The 17,009-nt window shown below is 54.2% G+C and overlaps 9 protein-coding genes across 9 annotated transcripts; 6 read left to right on the top strand and 3 right to left on the bottom strand.

The window, feature by feature from the left end:
* Positions 1-40: 40 nt before the first annotated feature.
* Positions 41-1,109, bottom strand: A1O7_03741 (uncharacterized protein; the record flags this gene model as incomplete). The annotated part of the gene is made up of 2 exons (XM_007757758.1): positions 41-785; positions 838-1,109. Coding segments are annotated over 2 exons (1,017 nt in total), but the record flags the coding sequence as incomplete, so codon positions are not given.
* A 651-nt stretch (positions 1,110-1,760) lies between these two features.
* Positions 1,761-2,771, top strand: A1O7_03740 (uncharacterized protein; the record flags this gene model as incomplete). The annotated part of the gene is made up of 1 exon (XM_007757757.1): positions 1,761-2,771. One exon carries the CDS (start codon positions 1,761-1,763, stop codon positions 2,769-2,771), a length of 1,011 nt encoding a protein of 336 aa, XP_007755947.1.
* Positions 2,772-3,463: 692 nt separating this feature from the next.
* Positions 3,464-5,392, top strand: A1O7_03739 (gluconolactonase; the record flags this gene model as incomplete). The annotated part of the gene is made up of 9 exons (XM_007757756.1): positions 3,464-3,613; positions 3,663-3,727; positions 3,857-3,946; positions 4,015-4,027; positions 4,173-4,353; positions 4,419-4,526; positions 4,593-4,802; positions 4,894-4,990; positions 5,086-5,392. 9 exons carry the CDS (start codon positions 3,464-3,466, stop codon positions 5,390-5,392), a joined length of 1,221 nt encoding a protein of 406 aa, XP_007755946.1.
* Positions 5,393-5,603: 211 nt separating this feature from the next.
* On the bottom strand, positions 5,604-6,269 carry A1O7_03738 (polypeptide deformylase; the record flags this gene model as incomplete). The annotated part of the gene is made up of 1 exon (XM_007757755.1): positions 5,604-6,269. The coding sequence occupies one exon, from the start codon at positions 6,267-6,269 to the stop codon at positions 5,604-5,606; it is 666 nt and encodes a 221-aa protein (XP_007755945.1).
* A 641-nt stretch (positions 6,270-6,910) lies between these two features.
* A1O7_03737 (haloacid dehalogenase, type II) lies at positions 6,911-7,667 on the top strand (the record flags this gene model as incomplete). The annotated part of the gene is made up of 2 exons (XM_007757754.1): positions 6,911-7,073; positions 7,123-7,667. The coding sequence occupies 2 exons, from the start codon at positions 6,911-6,913 to the stop codon at positions 7,665-7,667; spliced, it is 708 nt and encodes a 235-aa protein (XP_007755944.1).
* A 23-nt stretch (positions 7,668-7,690) lies between these two features.
* A1O7_03736 (uncharacterized protein) lies at positions 7,691-8,535 on the bottom strand (the record flags this gene model as incomplete). The annotated part of the gene is made up of 2 exons (XM_007757753.1): positions 7,691-8,440; positions 8,491-8,535. The coding sequence occupies 2 exons, from the start codon at positions 8,533-8,535 to the stop codon at positions 7,691-7,693; spliced, it is 795 nt and encodes a 264-aa protein (XP_007755943.1).
* A 1,224-nt stretch (positions 8,536-9,759) lies between these two features.
* On the top strand, positions 9,760-12,032 carry A1O7_03735 (uncharacterized protein; the record flags this gene model as incomplete). The annotated part of the gene is made up of 3 exons (XM_007757752.1): positions 9,760-10,023; positions 10,075-11,691; positions 11,745-12,032. 3 exons carry the CDS (start codon positions 9,760-9,762, stop codon positions 12,030-12,032), a joined length of 2,169 nt encoding a protein of 722 aa, XP_007755942.1.
* Positions 12,033-12,487: 455 nt separating this feature from the next.
* A1O7_03734 (uncharacterized protein) lies at positions 12,488-13,225 on the top strand (the record flags this gene model as incomplete). Its single annotated transcript, XM_007757751.1, has 1 exon — positions 12,488-13,225. The coding sequence occupies one exon, from the start codon at positions 12,488-12,490 to the stop codon at positions 13,223-13,225; it is 738 nt and encodes a 245-aa protein (XP_007755941.1).
* An 812-nt stretch (positions 13,226-14,037) lies between these two features.
* On the top strand, positions 14,038-16,659 carry A1O7_03733 (uncharacterized protein; the record flags this gene model as incomplete). The annotated part of the gene is made up of 1 exon (XM_007757750.1): positions 14,038-16,659. The coding sequence occupies one exon, from the start codon at positions 14,038-14,040 to the stop codon at positions 16,657-16,659; it is 2,622 nt and encodes an 873-aa protein (XP_007755940.1).
* Between the last annotated feature and the right edge of the window lie 350 nt (positions 16,660-17,009).

The raw sequence follows: 17,009 nt of genomic DNA, 5'->3' as shown, positions 1-17,009 counted from the left end.
CGAAGTGGGATCGTCAAGATACAATTTTGAGGCATCAGGGAGTGTACGTACCAGGGAAATCGTCGACAATATGCGACCACGGACGGGGAGTTCCCAACCAGACTTCGAGTATCGGAAGTTGCTGCTCAAGATTGGGTCGTCTGCTATGGCCCAGCTGGTTGAACAAGTCTTGACTCTCGTAGTAACACCCTGATATCGAGCCAGCGTGGAAATCTTCGCTCCTAATTACGGGCCGGAGGCCTTTAGCACTCCGCTTTGCGTGTCTCGCTTCCCACCCCGCTGTTTGAGACGTCTTCTCCCACACAGCCCTGTTCTTTTGATGCATGTGCGGACAATCAGTCACAATGATATGGCAAAGAGACGGGAAATGATGCGTGTATTTGAATATCCATCGGTCCAAGTTTGCTTGCCAGCCAAACATCAGAACCCGAAGGTGCTGGAATGCTTGCCCTGAGGCCGCAAGTTGTGTCCATGACAACAAAAGTCGTTCGTCAAAGCTCGAGCCGACTTCGCTATACTCATTGCCGGTGTTAGAAACGTCGAGAACTGCAAGATTCGTGATTGTGTGAACGGACACGAGATCTTGGGTGAGTAGCTGTTGGGGACAGAGGCGAACGCAAGTGAGCCATTTCAGCTCCGGGGACGTAATACCCCTGTAGTAGTCCGTCAATGGCAACGATGGTTGCTTGAGGCGTATGAAGTATCGATAGTGCCGCTGACCAAACTCCTCCGCCTCGGGATACACCGTGGCGAGAGTCCTCCAGGCGTGGAAGGTCTCAGCTCGCCTATACAGATGTTATTGACGTTGTCCTGTGACTGTGGTACAAAGGGCCATACGTTGCCACTACGTGGTCCCAGATAATTTCCGCCATCGTCCACGGTATGCTGGCAAAGTGTTCTGGTGTTAGATTAGAGAACTCTGTGACCACTTTCGCCCTTGCGACTTCCGCCAGGGAACGAGCACCCTTGGCATTCGGCAGAGGTTTTATGACCGCACGAGGCGTATTAAACTCGCGTATCCAATCCAGATGCTTGTTGCCGCTCGCGCGAACCTCAACTTCAGAGTAAACCTGGCCGCTCTCAGGGTCGAACTTCTTTTCGGCGACTGGGTTTGTAAATGATGAGGACGATGCATAACTGTATAGCTTTCCACGGCGTGAAGGTCCTCGCTTCGACCCCTGAGATTGGTAGTAGGACATGCTTTTATTGTGAAATGCGTGGATCCGTACCGTACAGCGCTTGCGCCGTCGCAATGCTACTGATCCAACGCAATGTTGCCAACAGAATCAAGTTTGCCACAATATTGTCTTAGGCAACAGAAGCAGACCTCAGCAGCTTGGTCATCGCGATGAGAGATTCTTTGGCCATTGCCGTTCGATGTGGCTGTTGGTGACCTCTATTAATCAGGAATTCGGCTCCCAGAGTCAAACAACATATCAAATTGCCATCGAGAGTCGTGCGGGCTTGTATGGGTCGTCTACGTCCTTCGAGTTCTACGAAAGTTGAATGAAAGTCGAAGGACAAGGGGAAAACTTCGCTATCCGTGACTTCACGTGATTGCGCGTTCCCCATGACATCATAGCTACAACGCGAGTTGGCACCCAGTTGGCTTGGTGTTTAGTTCTCGTCCAGGGCCGGCTTTCGCCTGCTTTCTGCCATAAGACTGCACGTCGTCTCACGTTTAACGAAGACTGAGATCTCTCACCGAAGCGAAGAAATATCTGTACAATCTCTCATTCTCCATCAGACGTTCTCCAATCATGGTCGTGCTCCGTAACGGGAAACATTCCGGCGAGGCAAACGATCAAGAAGCCGGTAATGCGACAGAGTCCGTAAACCTCAAGCGTGGTGAAGCACCCATTGCTGCAAACAAAGAAAATGTCAACCTCTCCTCAGAGGTCGACAATGCGACCACGGAGGGCAACCATAGCAAGCAAGCTAATACGAAGAAAACAAAGCTGCACGGTTCGAAGACCAGGAAAGGCCTGATCCCTGGCCGTCAAAAGCGCGACGAAGGCAACGCCACCGATATGAAGCAGGCACAAGAAGAACACGATCGCAAAGACCAATGCAGCTCGAACAAGCCCCCGGCTTCTAGGAAACGGACAAGGAAAGACCTTGAAATTGAATGGGATCGAAGCCAGTTGCGAGACCCCCGTCCCACTCCGGAACGGGTACTTTTGCCTCGTCGATCTGAAACCGATCTCACAGAAGAGGAAAAGAAGTTGTTCAAAGGTCCGCCGGCAAAGCGTCCAAGGGCAAGAGGGCGCTTGCACGCATGCCAGGAAGACCAGATGTTCCGCGAAGAAGCCAAGAGGAACATTGCTCACACTGCCCATGAGTTATACGTATGCTTTGATAAAGGCCCCAATGGCTCCCCTACCTACGATGAAGCTGGGTTCCAGCTGGACTATCGCAAGGTAGCAGACTGGATGAAGCCTAAGATGTACAACAAACAAGCCATGGTCAACGGCATGGAACGAGCGCTAAAGCGTGGCGAAGAGGAGAAGAGCAGGATGGCGGCGGCCTTCTTCGAAGGTGGGCAGGCCCCAGACGAAGGAGGAGGGCTCGGCACCCTCGATTTGTTGAAGGACAAGGTCTCGAAGGACCTGGGTATTGCATTCCATAAGGTTACTCCCGCCAAGGTGGAAGGATGGGCCAAGAAAGGATTTCCCAAAGAGAATCCACGCGACTATGTTGAGTCCACTCTCACAGCAGAGGAGAGGAAAAGATTCCTTTCTATGCACATGGGAAGTAGCTTGAGGAAGTGAACATGTACGTGTACACGATGCGCAACAGCGAGGCAGTTCAACAGAGGCGTCTTCGACATTTGGGTTTGATCGGATACCCGGCGTTCCTGCGCCCTTGTTTTGCGGAAGATGGACATCAGCAACAATAGACACCAGTGACGCCCGTGGTAGAGCCCGTGAAGAGTAAGACTGAGCTGGCACGCACGCATCTTCGGTTGTTTTTCCCCGCATATCGGCTTCGGCCGGATTTGCGCCGATGCACGTGCTGATGAGCCAATGGAAGTTGAGCAAGAGCTCCTCTAGCTTGTCCTAGCTGCTTCTGCTTCGGTTCGTTGGAGACCTTCTGCCTACTATTGTGTGCGAGGGCAGCTCACGACGGGTCACAGCTTGGTGAAAACATGACACCTGATTGCACCGTGCGGGGTCAAGTCAGGAACAGCGAAGCACGGAAAGCAGTGAGATCTCGTCTTAGCTACCAATGATCGTCGAGACAGCCCCGAGATGAGCTTCGCATCACACACCCACCACCCAGACCGCGAGAAAGATGACGATTCTTTGCGGTCTGCGGGGTTCAGCGTGCATGGGATGACAAGGTCTCGACAGCCAGTGCCAGGAACGAAGGAGCTTAAATAGCTGCCAGAATGCTTGCTCGAAGCTTGCGGCCCCATCCCTCGTACGCAGACACACTGTTTGCAGACACCAGTCGGGCCATCATGCAACTTCCGCTGCTCTTCAGCAGCCTCGCTTCTCTTGTCATTTTTGCAACAGCCCAGTCCACCTCCAATCAGGTCCTGGTGGTAGATCAACGCAGCTTTAATGTTCTCAGACCCGTTCCTCCTCCTTCGCGGTCGAACCTGACGACGGTGAGTAACGAAGGCCGCAGTCCTGTCGGTCTTCTAATCTCGCTTTAAGATCTTTGTGCCACCGGGAATCACGCTGGAAGAGGCCCTTGACAAACCCTTCCATGTCTACGATGAGTAAGTTGCCCTCATCAACGAGGCAGAGGTTGGGGAGGCCACCATCTCAGGTCAACTCGGCTGTTCTGATCCACCTCTCCTCTGCTCTCAGCTTCCCGTGGTGATGGGACGCTTCTGACGGGAATCCAGTGCCTTCTACGATATAATTGGGCCAAACCCTACATTGACCGTCCTTGCCAGTCAAGGGACCAACCCACTCTTCCACGAAGCCGTTGTCTGGTAAGTGCGAGAGCCTGCTGCGTCATTGGATTCTGTGGCGCAGAGGTCGAACTGACGTTCCATTACAGGTATCCTCCGACCGTAAGTTCGCCTTATATTAAGAGCTCACGGCGGAATGAACAATTATCTGCGTGGACACGCCTGAGGTCTCGGTCGCGGTCGCCTTCCATTTCTCGACGTTCCTCTCAAACCCCAAATACCAGGCCACCATTTGACGTATCTACAGGACGAAGTCTTCTTTGTGCAAAATGCTGGAGCTGCGGCCGCTGGTACAGGTCTGAACAAGTCCAATATCATCCAAAAGATTGCTTTGAGTCAAGCTGCTGCGGTATCATCCATGCGGAATGCCAGCGGTGAGGTTCGAATCCAGACGGTGAATGCTACGCCACCAGTGATCAATTCCAATGGTCGGCATCCCCCTCCAGCGGTCATGCTGTTCCCCTGTCTTCCGAGAGTCTAACGACCCATCCAGGAGCGACTCTATACCGTGGTCAAATTCTCTTCACAGGGGAGGGTCAAGGCAACAACACAGCACCTGCTCTGTACGTTATGAACCCAGAGCCCCCATACAACACGTCTAGTAAGTGAACGCCCTGGAACTCCTCGCAATATTCCGGAATGTCCGCGGGATTGACGCTCGTGACAGTCCTTGTGAACAACTACTTCGGTCGTCAATGGAACTCGTTAAACGACGTTGCGGTGAATCCGCGCAATGGGGATGTATACTTCACAGATACTCTCTACGGCTACCTCCAAAACTTCCGACCTTCTCCAGAACTGCCAAACCAAGTGTACAGGTTCAACCCTTCGACAGGCGCCGTCACGACCGTGGCGGATGGGTTTGAGTTGCCTAATGGTACGTCCCTTGCCTTGAAAATCTGGGTGCTTTATCGCGTGCATTCAAATCGGATATTTTACCACACGGAACTGGCTGATGTGACTATTAGGCATTACGTTCTCTCCCAATGGCTCTTATGCCTACGTGACTGACACAGGAGCCCAATACTCGAATTTCGGGTATAATATGACAGCTCCAGCCTCCATGTGAGCTAAGCCCTGAGCGTTCATCCCACACTTCTTCCCATTCGCACCTTCAACGGGCAAAGACGTATGAACTGACTGCATGGGTTTTTCACTAGTTACCAATACACTGTCCTCGAAGATGGGACGTGGTCCAACCGCAAACTCTTCAGCTATGTCAGCCCCGGAATTCCTGACGGCGTGCACTGCGACACTAATGGCAACGTGTATTCTGGGATTGGTGATGGGGTAGTCGTCTACAATCCTTCGGGCAAGCTGTTGGGTAAGATCTTCTTGGGCACTACGTCTGCGAACTTCAACTTTGCGGGAAAAGGCAGAATGGTTATCTGCGCGGAGACGGAACTGTATTACGCCACATTGGCAGCCGAAGGAGCAGTAGTCCAGAGTGAGATGCCGCCTCAATAGGCGAGTCAGAAGATATCGGCCGTGAAGGCCTGCATCGGTATCTGGGTCGGCCGCTTCTAACATCAAGACACAGGAGGAACGAAAGTCGTTGGAGAGTCGTCAGCCATGACCTCGTACGCAAGCTGCTGCTTTGTTCCATTGGCAAGAGGCTCCATGTAGCTGCAGCCTTGCCTGCCGGGAGTTATGACCACTGGCCACATAGAGCGACCAGCTAGATGATCCACCTACGCTTCGTCCTAGTCACAGGCCAGTCCTCGGGATAGGCCGGCTTGCTTTCTAGCTCTTTGTACTCGGTGTCCATCCTCTGCCTCACTTCCGACGAGACATGATCGCCATAGACAACGCCGTTGAGGTGGTCAGTCTCGTGCTGCAGAATGTGCGCCAGCAACCCGTCGGCATCTATCTCAACAGCCTTGCCGCGTTGATCGATTCCGCGCACCGTAATTGCGCGGGCCCGTGCCACTGAGGCCGAGACACCCGGGTACGAGAGGCACCCTTCGGTCATGCTCTGCTGCTGATGCTGCTGTTGTTGCTGCTGGTGCTGGTGCTGTTCACCCTTCGCATGATGACGACGGCCCTCCCGCGGTCCGTCGCGCGTCTCGACCACGGGATTGCAAACCACGCCCCAGCTCCTCTGCCCCTTCAGATCCGTGAGGTCGTACACAAACACCTTCAAATCCACGCCGATTTGGTTGGCAGCCAGCCCGACGCCATCGGCAGCGAACATCGTCGTGAACATGTCCGCGGTCAGGGCCTCCAGGTCGAGAGTGTCCAGGTCAGCAGGAGCGACTTCCCGCACTGCACGATGCAGGATCGGGGTGCCCCAGCGACTTATGGGGCGGATCTTGCCATTCGTTGGAGGTGGTGTGTTGGTCATGCTTGCTGGTGTGGTGGTTTCTTCCTATGGCATAACGCTACCACAGGTAACAGTAACGGTTAGGATGCAGTGGGAGATAGTCACGGCGGTACTGTGGTGGCTTCAGCCATGCTGTGCAGCGCATACGTGGTTCTGACCGGGTGTAGAAGTATCCTGCCCCGACACGTTCAAGAAAAAGACTTGCTGAAGAGACTCGTTTTGCCTACAGAGGTGTTGGTAAGACCAGGACTTAAACCTGAAGTCGAGTACGGAATAGAGGACGCACAACCCACCGCCCGGCGGGCCACCCTCTATCTGGACATAGGAACTTGCTGCTTTTGGGCTGCCAGCCAGTGTGCAGGTGTTGAGATAAGTTGCTGAAGGCTCTCACGTACAAGTAGAATCTCTCGTTACGAGTAAAGCCGTTCGTATTGCGTCACGTTTGTGGCAAGGTTTGTGGGGAAAAGATTCTGTGCTTGCTTGATTTGGAATCGAGCCAGGTCCCGCTACCGGATTTCCATCCGGGCTGTGAGTCGTACACTCTTGGACACTCGTCTCTAATGAAAAACTCAAGCCTGATTTCAGGTAAGCAACTCACTGTATACAGAAAGTGAGGGTCCTGCCGCGTGTCGAAGAATTAAGTGAGCTTCAAAGCGAGCATCATGGGTGAGATTGTCGTTGCCTTCGATCTCTACGGCACCCTGTTGTCAACAGAGAGCATTGCGAAGGAACTAGCGTCGCACTTTGGCCAGGAGAAAGCGAATTCAATCGCTGCAGTATGGAGAAAATATCAGCTCGAATATACCTGGAGGCTGAACAGCATGAGTAGGTCTCTCCAGCTTGTCCGCTAGACTCCGCACTGATAACTCTGGAGAACACTATGAGGATTTCTCAGTCGTGACTCGCAAATCACTCTTGCATGCACTAGCAGAGCATTCCGTCAGTCTCGGTGACCAAGACATCCAGAAGCTCATGGAAGCATACGACCATCTTTCAACCTTCCCCGATGTCAACCCAGCCCTGAAGCGGCTCGAGAACAACTTCAATATTAAATGCGTGGTTTTCTCGAACGGGACGAAGACCATGGTGGCAAACTCCGTCGACAGATCGCAAGACCTTAACACATCAGTCTTCCAGGGGCTTGTCACTGTAGACGCTGTGCGAGCTTTCAAACCCGCGCCGGAGGTGTACCATTTCCTTGCTCAGCAGGTGGGCAGGGCGGGCCAGGAGGATAAAATATGGTTGGTATCGGGGAACCCCTTCGATGTTGTCGGCGCGAGAGCTTGTGGCTTTCAGGCGGCTTGGGTAGATCGAGCTGGGTTGGGATGGCAGGACCGATTGGGACGTGAACCCACTGTCGTGGTGAAGAGCCTCGAGGAGGTGGCGGACGCTGTGGAGAGGCACGCGGGCTCACGCTAGTAATGAGTTACTGGTCCAGCTATTCATGCCGCATTGTCTCGATATGGCTCTGAAGCTGAGATCGTAGCATTATCGCGCGACCGACGAGCCTTCTCCATCTTTGCTACCCAGAGTGCACTGCCTGCCGCAGAAGTGAGGAGAAAGAACATACTCAGCACGGGGACAAGCTGCAATGTCAATGTGACGACGCCGAACCACGTGTATTTGAGCTGGCGGTGCCTGATGTATTCCTGTCTCTCTTTCTTGGAGAAGCCCAGTAGCTTAAAATACCTCCAGTGATGGAATGGCCCCGCCCTGTAGCCGGTGAGAACAAGGAAGATTGGTACACCGACAATAGGAATGAAATTGAGTGGCAGGACGACTACGAACTCGACGATCTGGCGGAGACTGAACGGAGCGTAAATGGCGGATGTCGTGGGTTTTCCCAGCATTTGCACTGAGTTCGAGGCAGTAGGATCCAGGAGCCGACCTTGTGTAACGAGGTCCGCCAGCCCTTGGTCGATCAGGACAGCATCAAATGTGTCCACCAGAGTTTCATCGACGAAGAATGCTTCGAAGAGCAGCGCGACGATAGCTGCGCCTTCACCCAGGACCAGAAAGGTTGCATTCAGCCAGGCACCTGGCCCATGGAAGATGGCGAGGAAGGCAACCTGCGGAAGATATGCCCAGATGAACAGGTTGGCGTAAATGAAGGCAGAGAGGAGGAATATAGGAAGGAGACGAGCTTTGAAGAGAGGAAATAGGTACGGATGTAGGATGAAGTAGAGGATGCCCTACGTTAGCTGATCAGACGTTGCTGCTCCTGCCAGATTTGCAGACTCACCTTGATAGGATACAGCCAGACGACATCGAAGAATGTTGCTGCCATTGTCGGAATGTTCCTGAGGGGCTTGTCATCGCAGGAAGTCGCCCATGAGCGACGTCGAGAACAAAACGAGGGCACGATTCTACAGGCAGCCGTCTCACACATGACACAACCCAGACCAATCAAAGCGGCTGGTCTGAAGCCTCGTAGCCAAGCCTCAGCCTTGCGCCGCCCTCAAGGTCATTTCCACCATGCGAAATTTGCTTCTCCTCTCTTTCTTCTTCCAAACTGAAACGTCCTCCGTATTCACTCTATCAATGCTCACGACCGTGATTGCTGGAGGGGAAATCGGAGGACAGAGGAACCATCGTTTCGACGGCTGCCAACTTACCCCGAGCCCTTCTGTCTTTAGGATCGTGGAGGTTTTGGAAATATTCATGGCTGCACATATTTCGGAGGCAAACTTGGGACGTGGTGGTCAATCTTTTCCTACGGCGTCAAGCAAACACCATGCCGTTCTCAGCACGGAGATTTGGCCTCAGTATCTCACTCGGGCGAAGGTTGTGCCTTCTGCAGCCGGTTCTAGAACCACATATAGCAGGCCCTGAGTGCAGGGATGGAATCACAAATTGCCACTCCGGGCGGGTGTGCTACCGACTGAAGCTGGCTGACTCGACCCAGACCTTGGGGTGCATGGGTGGCACCAAGTTTGGTCAATCCGGTCCCTCGCACCACTCGTACTGTTGTGGCTGTCTTCCTCCGCCTCCGCCTGCGCCTCCGCCTCTCCTGTGCTGCAAAGTGAATAGTTCTTCTCAAAGCTCTACAGTAAACGGTACCTCTATCCTTACCTTGCGAATTGTGAATCACTCGTACCTATCGGCAGATCCAAGGCAGTTATCAGAGCCGCAGCTGCCCAGGAAGACACGCACTTCCCCGCAGTCCCCGTCAAGGGCAGTTAATTACGGGGACGCCAACAGAGCACGGGAAGTGCCTACCTCGTACCTATGTACCTAGGCAGTGAGGTGTGAGTGGCTTGTTGGTCACCGCCGCCCTGCGTCAAACTCTTCCTCGGCCATCCGATCTGCGATTACAGTTCTCCACCTCCGCTTGGTCCTTCCTCACACCATCGAGGATTCGACTCGAGGTCACCTGCTCCCTGCTTCCGACCACGCCGACCGCCCATCTCAAAACCCCTTCGAACCCTGTGCCTAAATAACATGTGCCGACGTTCACCCGCGGATTGTCCACTCTCGCACCTAGTTATTGACAGATCGAATGCCGTTCGAGATGGCATCCATCTCCCCATCGAGTTCCTACCCGTCCGTGCAGCCGCAGCAGGACACAAATAGCGCGTACAAATACGAAGATCCTACCGCGTACCAGATCCCGTCAGGCTATCCAGCGAACCAGTTCGAGGTGCCTCTACCTGTTCCGCGCGCCGAAGCTGAACCTCAACCCAAGGAACCTTCAAGGGCTCAGGGTACGCCCTCATCGGAGCCCAAAGTCCGTCTGAGAAAGGCCTGCGACAGCTGTAGCGTTCGCAAAGTCAAGGTACGTGCAATTGCCCGCTCCGGGGAGCTGCCAGCTTACCAACGAGGATAGTGCGATGAAAGCGGTCCTCCCTGTAAATCATGCGCTGCCCTCGAGATTCCCTGCACCTTTGATCGACCAAGTCGTCGCCGGGGGCCTCCCAACAGACATGCGGAAGCCATAAAGAGACAAAAGCTCGAAGGCGGGAGCTTCGATGCAGCCAGAAGCTCCCCCACCCATGACGCCGCCTACAGCCTGGCGTCTCTATCGACGCCGATCCTCTTGTCTGCCGAATCAATATGCGACTTGCACACGGTGAAGATCCTGCTGGACGACTACTTCACCTACATCCACCCGCTGATACCTCTTCCGCATGAGCCGACATTCCGCAGGTCCTTCGAGGCGAGAGAAGACAGAACAAATCACAACTTCTTGGCTCTACTCGCAGCCATGGTCGAATGTCTGGTCGCGTCGTTCCCCAGAAGACCCAGACAGCTCTTCGCTACGGAGCCAGGCAAATCGCAGTTCCCGAATGCTGGCGCTCTGATCGATCGATGCCACCAGGTCTTCGTCGAGGCGCGTGGCTTGGGTTACATGGATCGACCAATGAACCTCTACGACGGCATCGCAAGCTATCTTACTGGGTTAGCTGCCGGTTACACCTTGGACATTCCACGCATGCGCCTCTATCTCGGCGAATGTACCATCATTATGCGGGAATTGCAGTTCCATCGACCAGAAATCCAACGGCCATCCCAGACCCCGGCGACGCCCTATGGACCCGGTGATATGCCCCGGTACCCTCTCGTCGACCACATCTACCAGGAATCCGGGCGTCGGCTGTTCTGGCTTCTGTTTGTCGGTGCAATGTCCGCTCGCCAGCTGGATGAGGCTGAGGGTGACCTGCTGATGCCGCCCGTCTCACACGCCGAAATGCTCCCTCCTTTACCTGTCGAGGTCGATGATGAATTCATTACCGAGTCGCAAATATTTCCTCAGCCTCGAGGTGTTGTCTCAGAAATGGTGGGATTCAACCTCAATGTCAAGGTCTTCAGAGCATTCCATTTCTTGGCTGCCCTGGAAATGGCGTTCGGCGCAAACAACGTCTATGACTGGGACCGTCAACGACAGATCATTCGTCGCGCCCTACAGACCGTTAAAGAAGCGACACGGGATGCTCCGAAGGAACTTCAATTGAACCCGGCCAACGGATTTGGCGAGTGGCCTCCAACCCAAGCCGACATATCGGCATATTCTCATCTGTTCAACGACCGGGACGGAGCCGATTCGGAACCGCTCCAGACCCCTGGTAGTACCCGTGGCTCCTTTTCGCTACCCTCAAAGAGAGCAATTCAGTTCGAGATCCAGAAAGCAAACATCTACGCAACCCAACTCTCTTCGAGATCATATCTCGTCGAGAGGTTCTGGAATCTGTATGAAATTGTCGACCGTGACAAGTTGACATTCCCTTCAGACAAGTCCGTCACAAGTTCTTCTCCTACGACAGGCATTGTGACCACAGGTATGGAACACAGTTACCGTCAGATGGCAGGTCGGACTCCGAGCGACAGCGTGATGGATGCCGGTGAACAGATGATGGCTGTCGAACGGGAAGATATTGTTCGAGACATGGCTCTTCTACTGAAAAGCATCAACCAAGTCAACATGGAGCCCAACGGGATGAGTTTCGTAAGTCCATATCGACACGATGCTCTAAGCTGGGAAGCTAACATAAATTTCAGTGCAACAAGATCCGCACCATCGCCTCGACTCTTCTGGAGACCAAACGTGCCCGAATGAGTGTCATGCCCACGCTAGACTCAGAGGGTGTCAATGCCTATCTTCATGTCTTCCTTGATATCCTTTCCAAGCTCGAACGATTGGGGCCGGGCCGGTTCCGAGGTGTCGCGGATAACAACACAGGAAGCCTGCTGCAGACACCCGAGGAGATTGAGGAGGAAGAACTTGTGTACTGGGCCAGTTTGAAAGAGCACCAGGAAAGATTTGTGAGGTCAAATGGGTTCTGGTAGAAAACTCCTGGAGGCATTGCATTTCTCTGCTGAGGAATTAATGAGTGATGACCATTATGGAGACTTCTTCATGCAGCGCGCTTCTGTGGGTGGCAACACAATCCGCCACAGGATTATTTTTCGGTGGAGGAACAAGGGGCTTTGCCTATGGCAGGATACCCATATTATTGGTGGCCGTGTGGGAGGTGATCATCTTGCAACCGGAACGGCCTGGTGTCAGTGATCCTGGTGGATCCGGACGTTCCTGGTGTTTGTGCCTCTTTCTCCGACTCGTTTCTGTCTCGAATTGTTCATAGCTATAGTTGTAGGAAGTACTGCAAGATGTTAGCAGTGCGGGCAGCCTCGTTCAGCCTCGTGAAATGCTCGCCCGACCTTCTTGAATTGGCTAGCGTCAAAGCTTCAACCTGCTTCGTTCCTCTGTTGATGGTCTATCATCATCTGTGAATGCCATGCCAATGACGGACAACGACAATGACAACTATGATGCGTTTAGAGACTGTTTGTTTTCGGCTGTCGTGGGAAAGCTCACCACGGGACCAAAGAAACCGCCGAAGAAGGCCTCCCTAGCGAGCCAGGCTGCCGGCGCTCCCGCTGAGCCAGATCCTTCAGAGCTTGCTGAGTTCTCTGACTATCTAGCTACAGAGATATTCAGTAGTCTTCCTGAGCAACTCCAGCGGCTGTCTCATCAGTCACTCCGAGATGAGGCTTTATCTGAGAAGTGGTCATTGCCCCTGACACTGACTGTGCTCGAGGAGCTCGTTGCCCACATCTCAGGAGATGTAATCGACAGCCTGACCGCATACTCACTCATCGTGCCTCCGGAGTCCGACGTCGAATCGTTTTTGGCGCCTGTGCTCTCAGGATACATTTCTGCCGTCACGACACCACCACCGAAATGGATAGATACCAGAACCGATGCTTGTGAGATTTGCGAAAGGGAGTGGGTTCCGATGACCTACCATCATTTGATACCAAAACAGGTCCACGCAAAGGTCCTCAAGAGGAACTGGCATGACGAGCATCAACTCAACAGCGTGGCATGGCTGTGCCGGGCCTGCCACAGCTTTGTCCATCGAATGGCTTCGAACGAAGAACTCGCTCGAGACTGGTACACCGTGGACCTGATCTGCCAGAGGGAAGATGTTCAGAAGTGGGCCCAGTGGGTTCGACGTGTTCGATGGAAGAAGACTTGATCATGAACCATGCTTGCATCTGTTCATGGTCCGCTGAGGGTGTCTAGTCACCAAGTGGTCGTCGCCCCCTGGACACCTGGATGCTCCTACATGCACTCCGTGATGGAGATATACAAAACCCACTGAATGTCCAAACAGACACTGGGATTTCTGGCCACAGTCGACGTCCTGTTATGATCTTCAAAGGATGACCGCACATACCTGGGACTGCCCGTGAAAGGCAAAACGGTCTCATACACGTCAAGTCTCCAGGTACTTGGGTGAAAGGAGGTGAAGTACCTCATCGCCGCTGGGCGACGAAATGCTCCTCTACGCAGAATGCCGTTATGGTTCAAACGCTTCGCCTCGATCGCAGCCACACAAATAAAACTCTTCATCCGCACTTCGGAACTTGAATTTTCAAAACATCTGACCATCTCACTCCCCCCTGCCTTTCGAGTTCTTGAACGACCTTCTTGGTTTCGAACCTTCCTCTTGTTCTCATTGTCACCATCATTCCTCGTCCATACCATCAAGGAGACGGTCCTGAGACACGACAGGAACTCCTCCCGCACCTGGAAACCTGCATGTTCACGAGCCAGCCCAGATCCGTTGACCCTGCCACGGACACTTCTTGCTCAAACCTCTTAGTCTTCAGTCCAAGAGCCAGACGAGACGAAAGTCAACCTCGTGGTATCTCTTACCTGTCTCATCTCTGTTACTGAGTGCACTTCTGACATGCTCGGCCTAGGCGAAACCTTTTCTCCGAGCTTCACGGAGTCCAGCCTCGTTGACACTGATCCAGTGACCTGATATTCACTGCGACAGCCAACATGGCAGGCAACGATGACAATAACCACCGCCAAGCGCAGAGGTGCGCACAAAGTGAATCCGAAGATTTTTTCGACAACGACCTCACGGCCCTCAACGATGCGACACCTGTTCTCGACTCTCAGCAGCAGACATTCCCACCTACCATCAACTCTCCACCTCAGGGTCATACTGACTTGGACAATCGTCTTATTGATCCCTTGCTCTTAGCCAACGACGTGACTGCACAGACGTCGGACTTTTCTCACTTTGAGGCTCCGCCTGAAGGTTCCCTTTACACAGATTTCCTCTCCGACAACCAGACGCTCGAGACCAACTCAAATCCACAGACGTCGGCTTTTTCTTCACTTCCTACTGTGCCTGAAGATTTGCTCGCAGCCGATTACCAATTCGACAATCAGACGCTCCAGAACAGCTCAAACACACAGCCATCAGCCTTTCCTGCTGTTCCTACTGTGCCTGAGGATTTCTCTCACACAGATTTTCTTTTCGACGGCCAGACGCTCGAGAACAACTCAAATCCACAGCCGTCGGCTTTCTCTTCACTTCACACTCTACCTGAGAATTTCTTTTCCACAGGTTACCAACTCGACACTCAGATTGAGAACAACTCAAACCCACAACCGCCGGCTTTTCCCTCTCTCACAACTCTGCTTCAGGATTCCTTTTCCACAGATTACCCACTCGACAATCAGACCCTCGGCGGAAACGAAACAGATCCTACCTCTCATCCTTTCGCAGCAAGCACATACAACATTCAGCATCAAACCGCGGTCCTCCCAACCGCCTCTTTTGGCAGCCTGACTCACCCAAACACAGATATTGCTCCAAGTGGTCAATATCACGAGGTCTCAGACAATCAGCCGAGCAACTTCGACTCACAGTTTAGATCACTTTATCCTTCGCCTCCTCAATCATACCATACCTTAGCGTCAGTCCCTGCTGGCAACATACAACACGCGTCAGAAGCTCCTCAGTCCAGATCACTTAATACTTCTCGTTCTCAATCATACCGCAGCTCAGGTCCAGGCCGTACTAGAAATCGACAACGAGCTTCGCAGCCTGCGCAGGTCAGATCTTCTACTCGTCCTGGAACACAGTCACATCACAACTCAGCGTCAAGCCTCGTTGGCAGTCAACAACAGGCTGCGCAGCTTTCACAGGTCAGATCACTTCCTCACAGCTTAAACCCCACCTCTACACAACCCTACCAGGCTCAAGACGACATGGCGCGCGGCGAAGCTCAGGTGGGAACCATACAAGCCCTTGCCATTGACCGAGCTTTGAGAGACTTTGACAGAGCGCCGGAGTCGACCTACGAGGATGTGTACCGGCGCGTCGTCCAACATTATGTTGACCTGGTGGTCACTGAGGGCATGCCTCAGTTTTGGATCAGCCGGCTCAACCTGGAGGTTGAGCTGGCAAGAGTGATCATTGTGGCTACCAGGAGCCCAGAACTATACACACGTCAGCACCTGGACACGTTGCAAGAGCTGGGAGACTCGATGATGAGAGAGCATCGAGCCGAACGCTACCGCGCCCACTGGTTGCATGAGCTCCGCGAAGCCGGTATCACGCTGGACGACGTTACTGTCGTCCACGAAGATACGGCCGAGTACGAGCGACGGACCGAGCATCGGAGCTGGTGGTTTGAATGGGTGCAGGGGACCCGTCCTGACGATGGGACCTCGGGAGACTTAGGCTCGCGGGCCCCTACCACCAGTGACAATGCTGGTGGTTCGGGTTTGGCGGGAACCGGTGCTGACGTTACTGTCAGCAACGGCCGTTCCCAAGCCGTCCCATCGGCCACCCTGCCCAGCATGCCGGTTCCGTCTCGCACCAGACGGCGCGCCTCCAACCGCCTCCGATCCGCCAACACTTCTGCTGGCGGTGCCTCTAGTTCGCGGCCTGTTAGCGCTGCTCGCCCCACGAGGGGCAACGCGGGTTCCAACCCGCTCACCGTGCGAGTCAACGGGGGTCGAACGACCTTCGCGATGAACACGGCGGGCGGGTTGGTCGACTTTGCGGAGCACCAGCGCGGCCTGCGATGCCCGTGGACCTGCCTGCTCGGTGACAGCTATGTCACCCCAGAGCGTGGACGGCTCACGGGCCATCTGCAACGCGACCACCAGCTTAGTGCGGCGGACCTCGCCCACATGCTGGTGGAAAATCCAAACGCGTCGGACTTTGAGGGGCACCTCAGCAAAGACTGTTTCGCCTGGGCCCAATACACCCACGGCGACCCCCGACCCTGGAAGTGTCTCCTGTGCGCCAACCACAGGGGCATGAGGGACGGGAGGAACACCCTGGCCCGCCATGTGAGGCAGACACATGGCATCCAGGTTGCCCTCCCGGCCGTTCGCGACGTGCGGCAGCCACGCCGCCGTCATCAACCAGGGACGGGGACGACGTCGGAGGCGGTGGCGAGGCAACTCGAGCCGGTGGACGGGGCGGAGCAGCAGAGGGCCGCAGGCGCGGCTGCTCAAGAAGGTGCCATGAACGGGGGGCTACGCCTCACCTTGACTGGCACGAAAAGCTCCGCCCTGGATGCCGGGCTCGATGAAGCGATGGACGAGGAGGAGGAGGAGGGAGAGGAGGACGAGGAGGCGATGGAGGAGGAGTAGCCTCGGGTGTTGTCGTCGTTGGTGTCGGTGGTGGTGGTGGTCGGCCCGAGATCATGGGCGTCGGTGCTGGTGGCGTTGGGGAATGGAGGGAGGCGTGGACGGCGTTCAGAGAGGGCGCAGGCCCTGTACGATGTACGAGGTTACGACGTGGAAACGCCGACGACAGCGGCGCTGTCGCCACATTGACACAAAAGCATTGCATTCATTTCACTAATTGTACTTCCGCGTGCAATACAGACTGCCGTCGACGCAGACGTCCTTCCTACGAGAAAGTTCAAGGCAGATGCCCGTGCACAAGTTGCTAACACAGTAAGAGCATGATGGAGAACGGTTTGTTGGTCATTGAACTA

Source organism: Cladophialophora yegresii (genome assembly GCF_000585515.1).
Source record: "Cladophialophora yegresii CBS 114405 chromosome Unknown aczIN-supercont1.3, whole genome shotgun sequence".
Taxonomy (NCBI): domain Eukaryota; kingdom Fungi; phylum Ascomycota; class Eurotiomycetes; order Chaetothyriales; family Herpotrichiellaceae; genus Cladophialophora; species Cladophialophora yegresii.
This window is presented reverse-complemented; position numbering and strand designations above follow the sequence as displayed.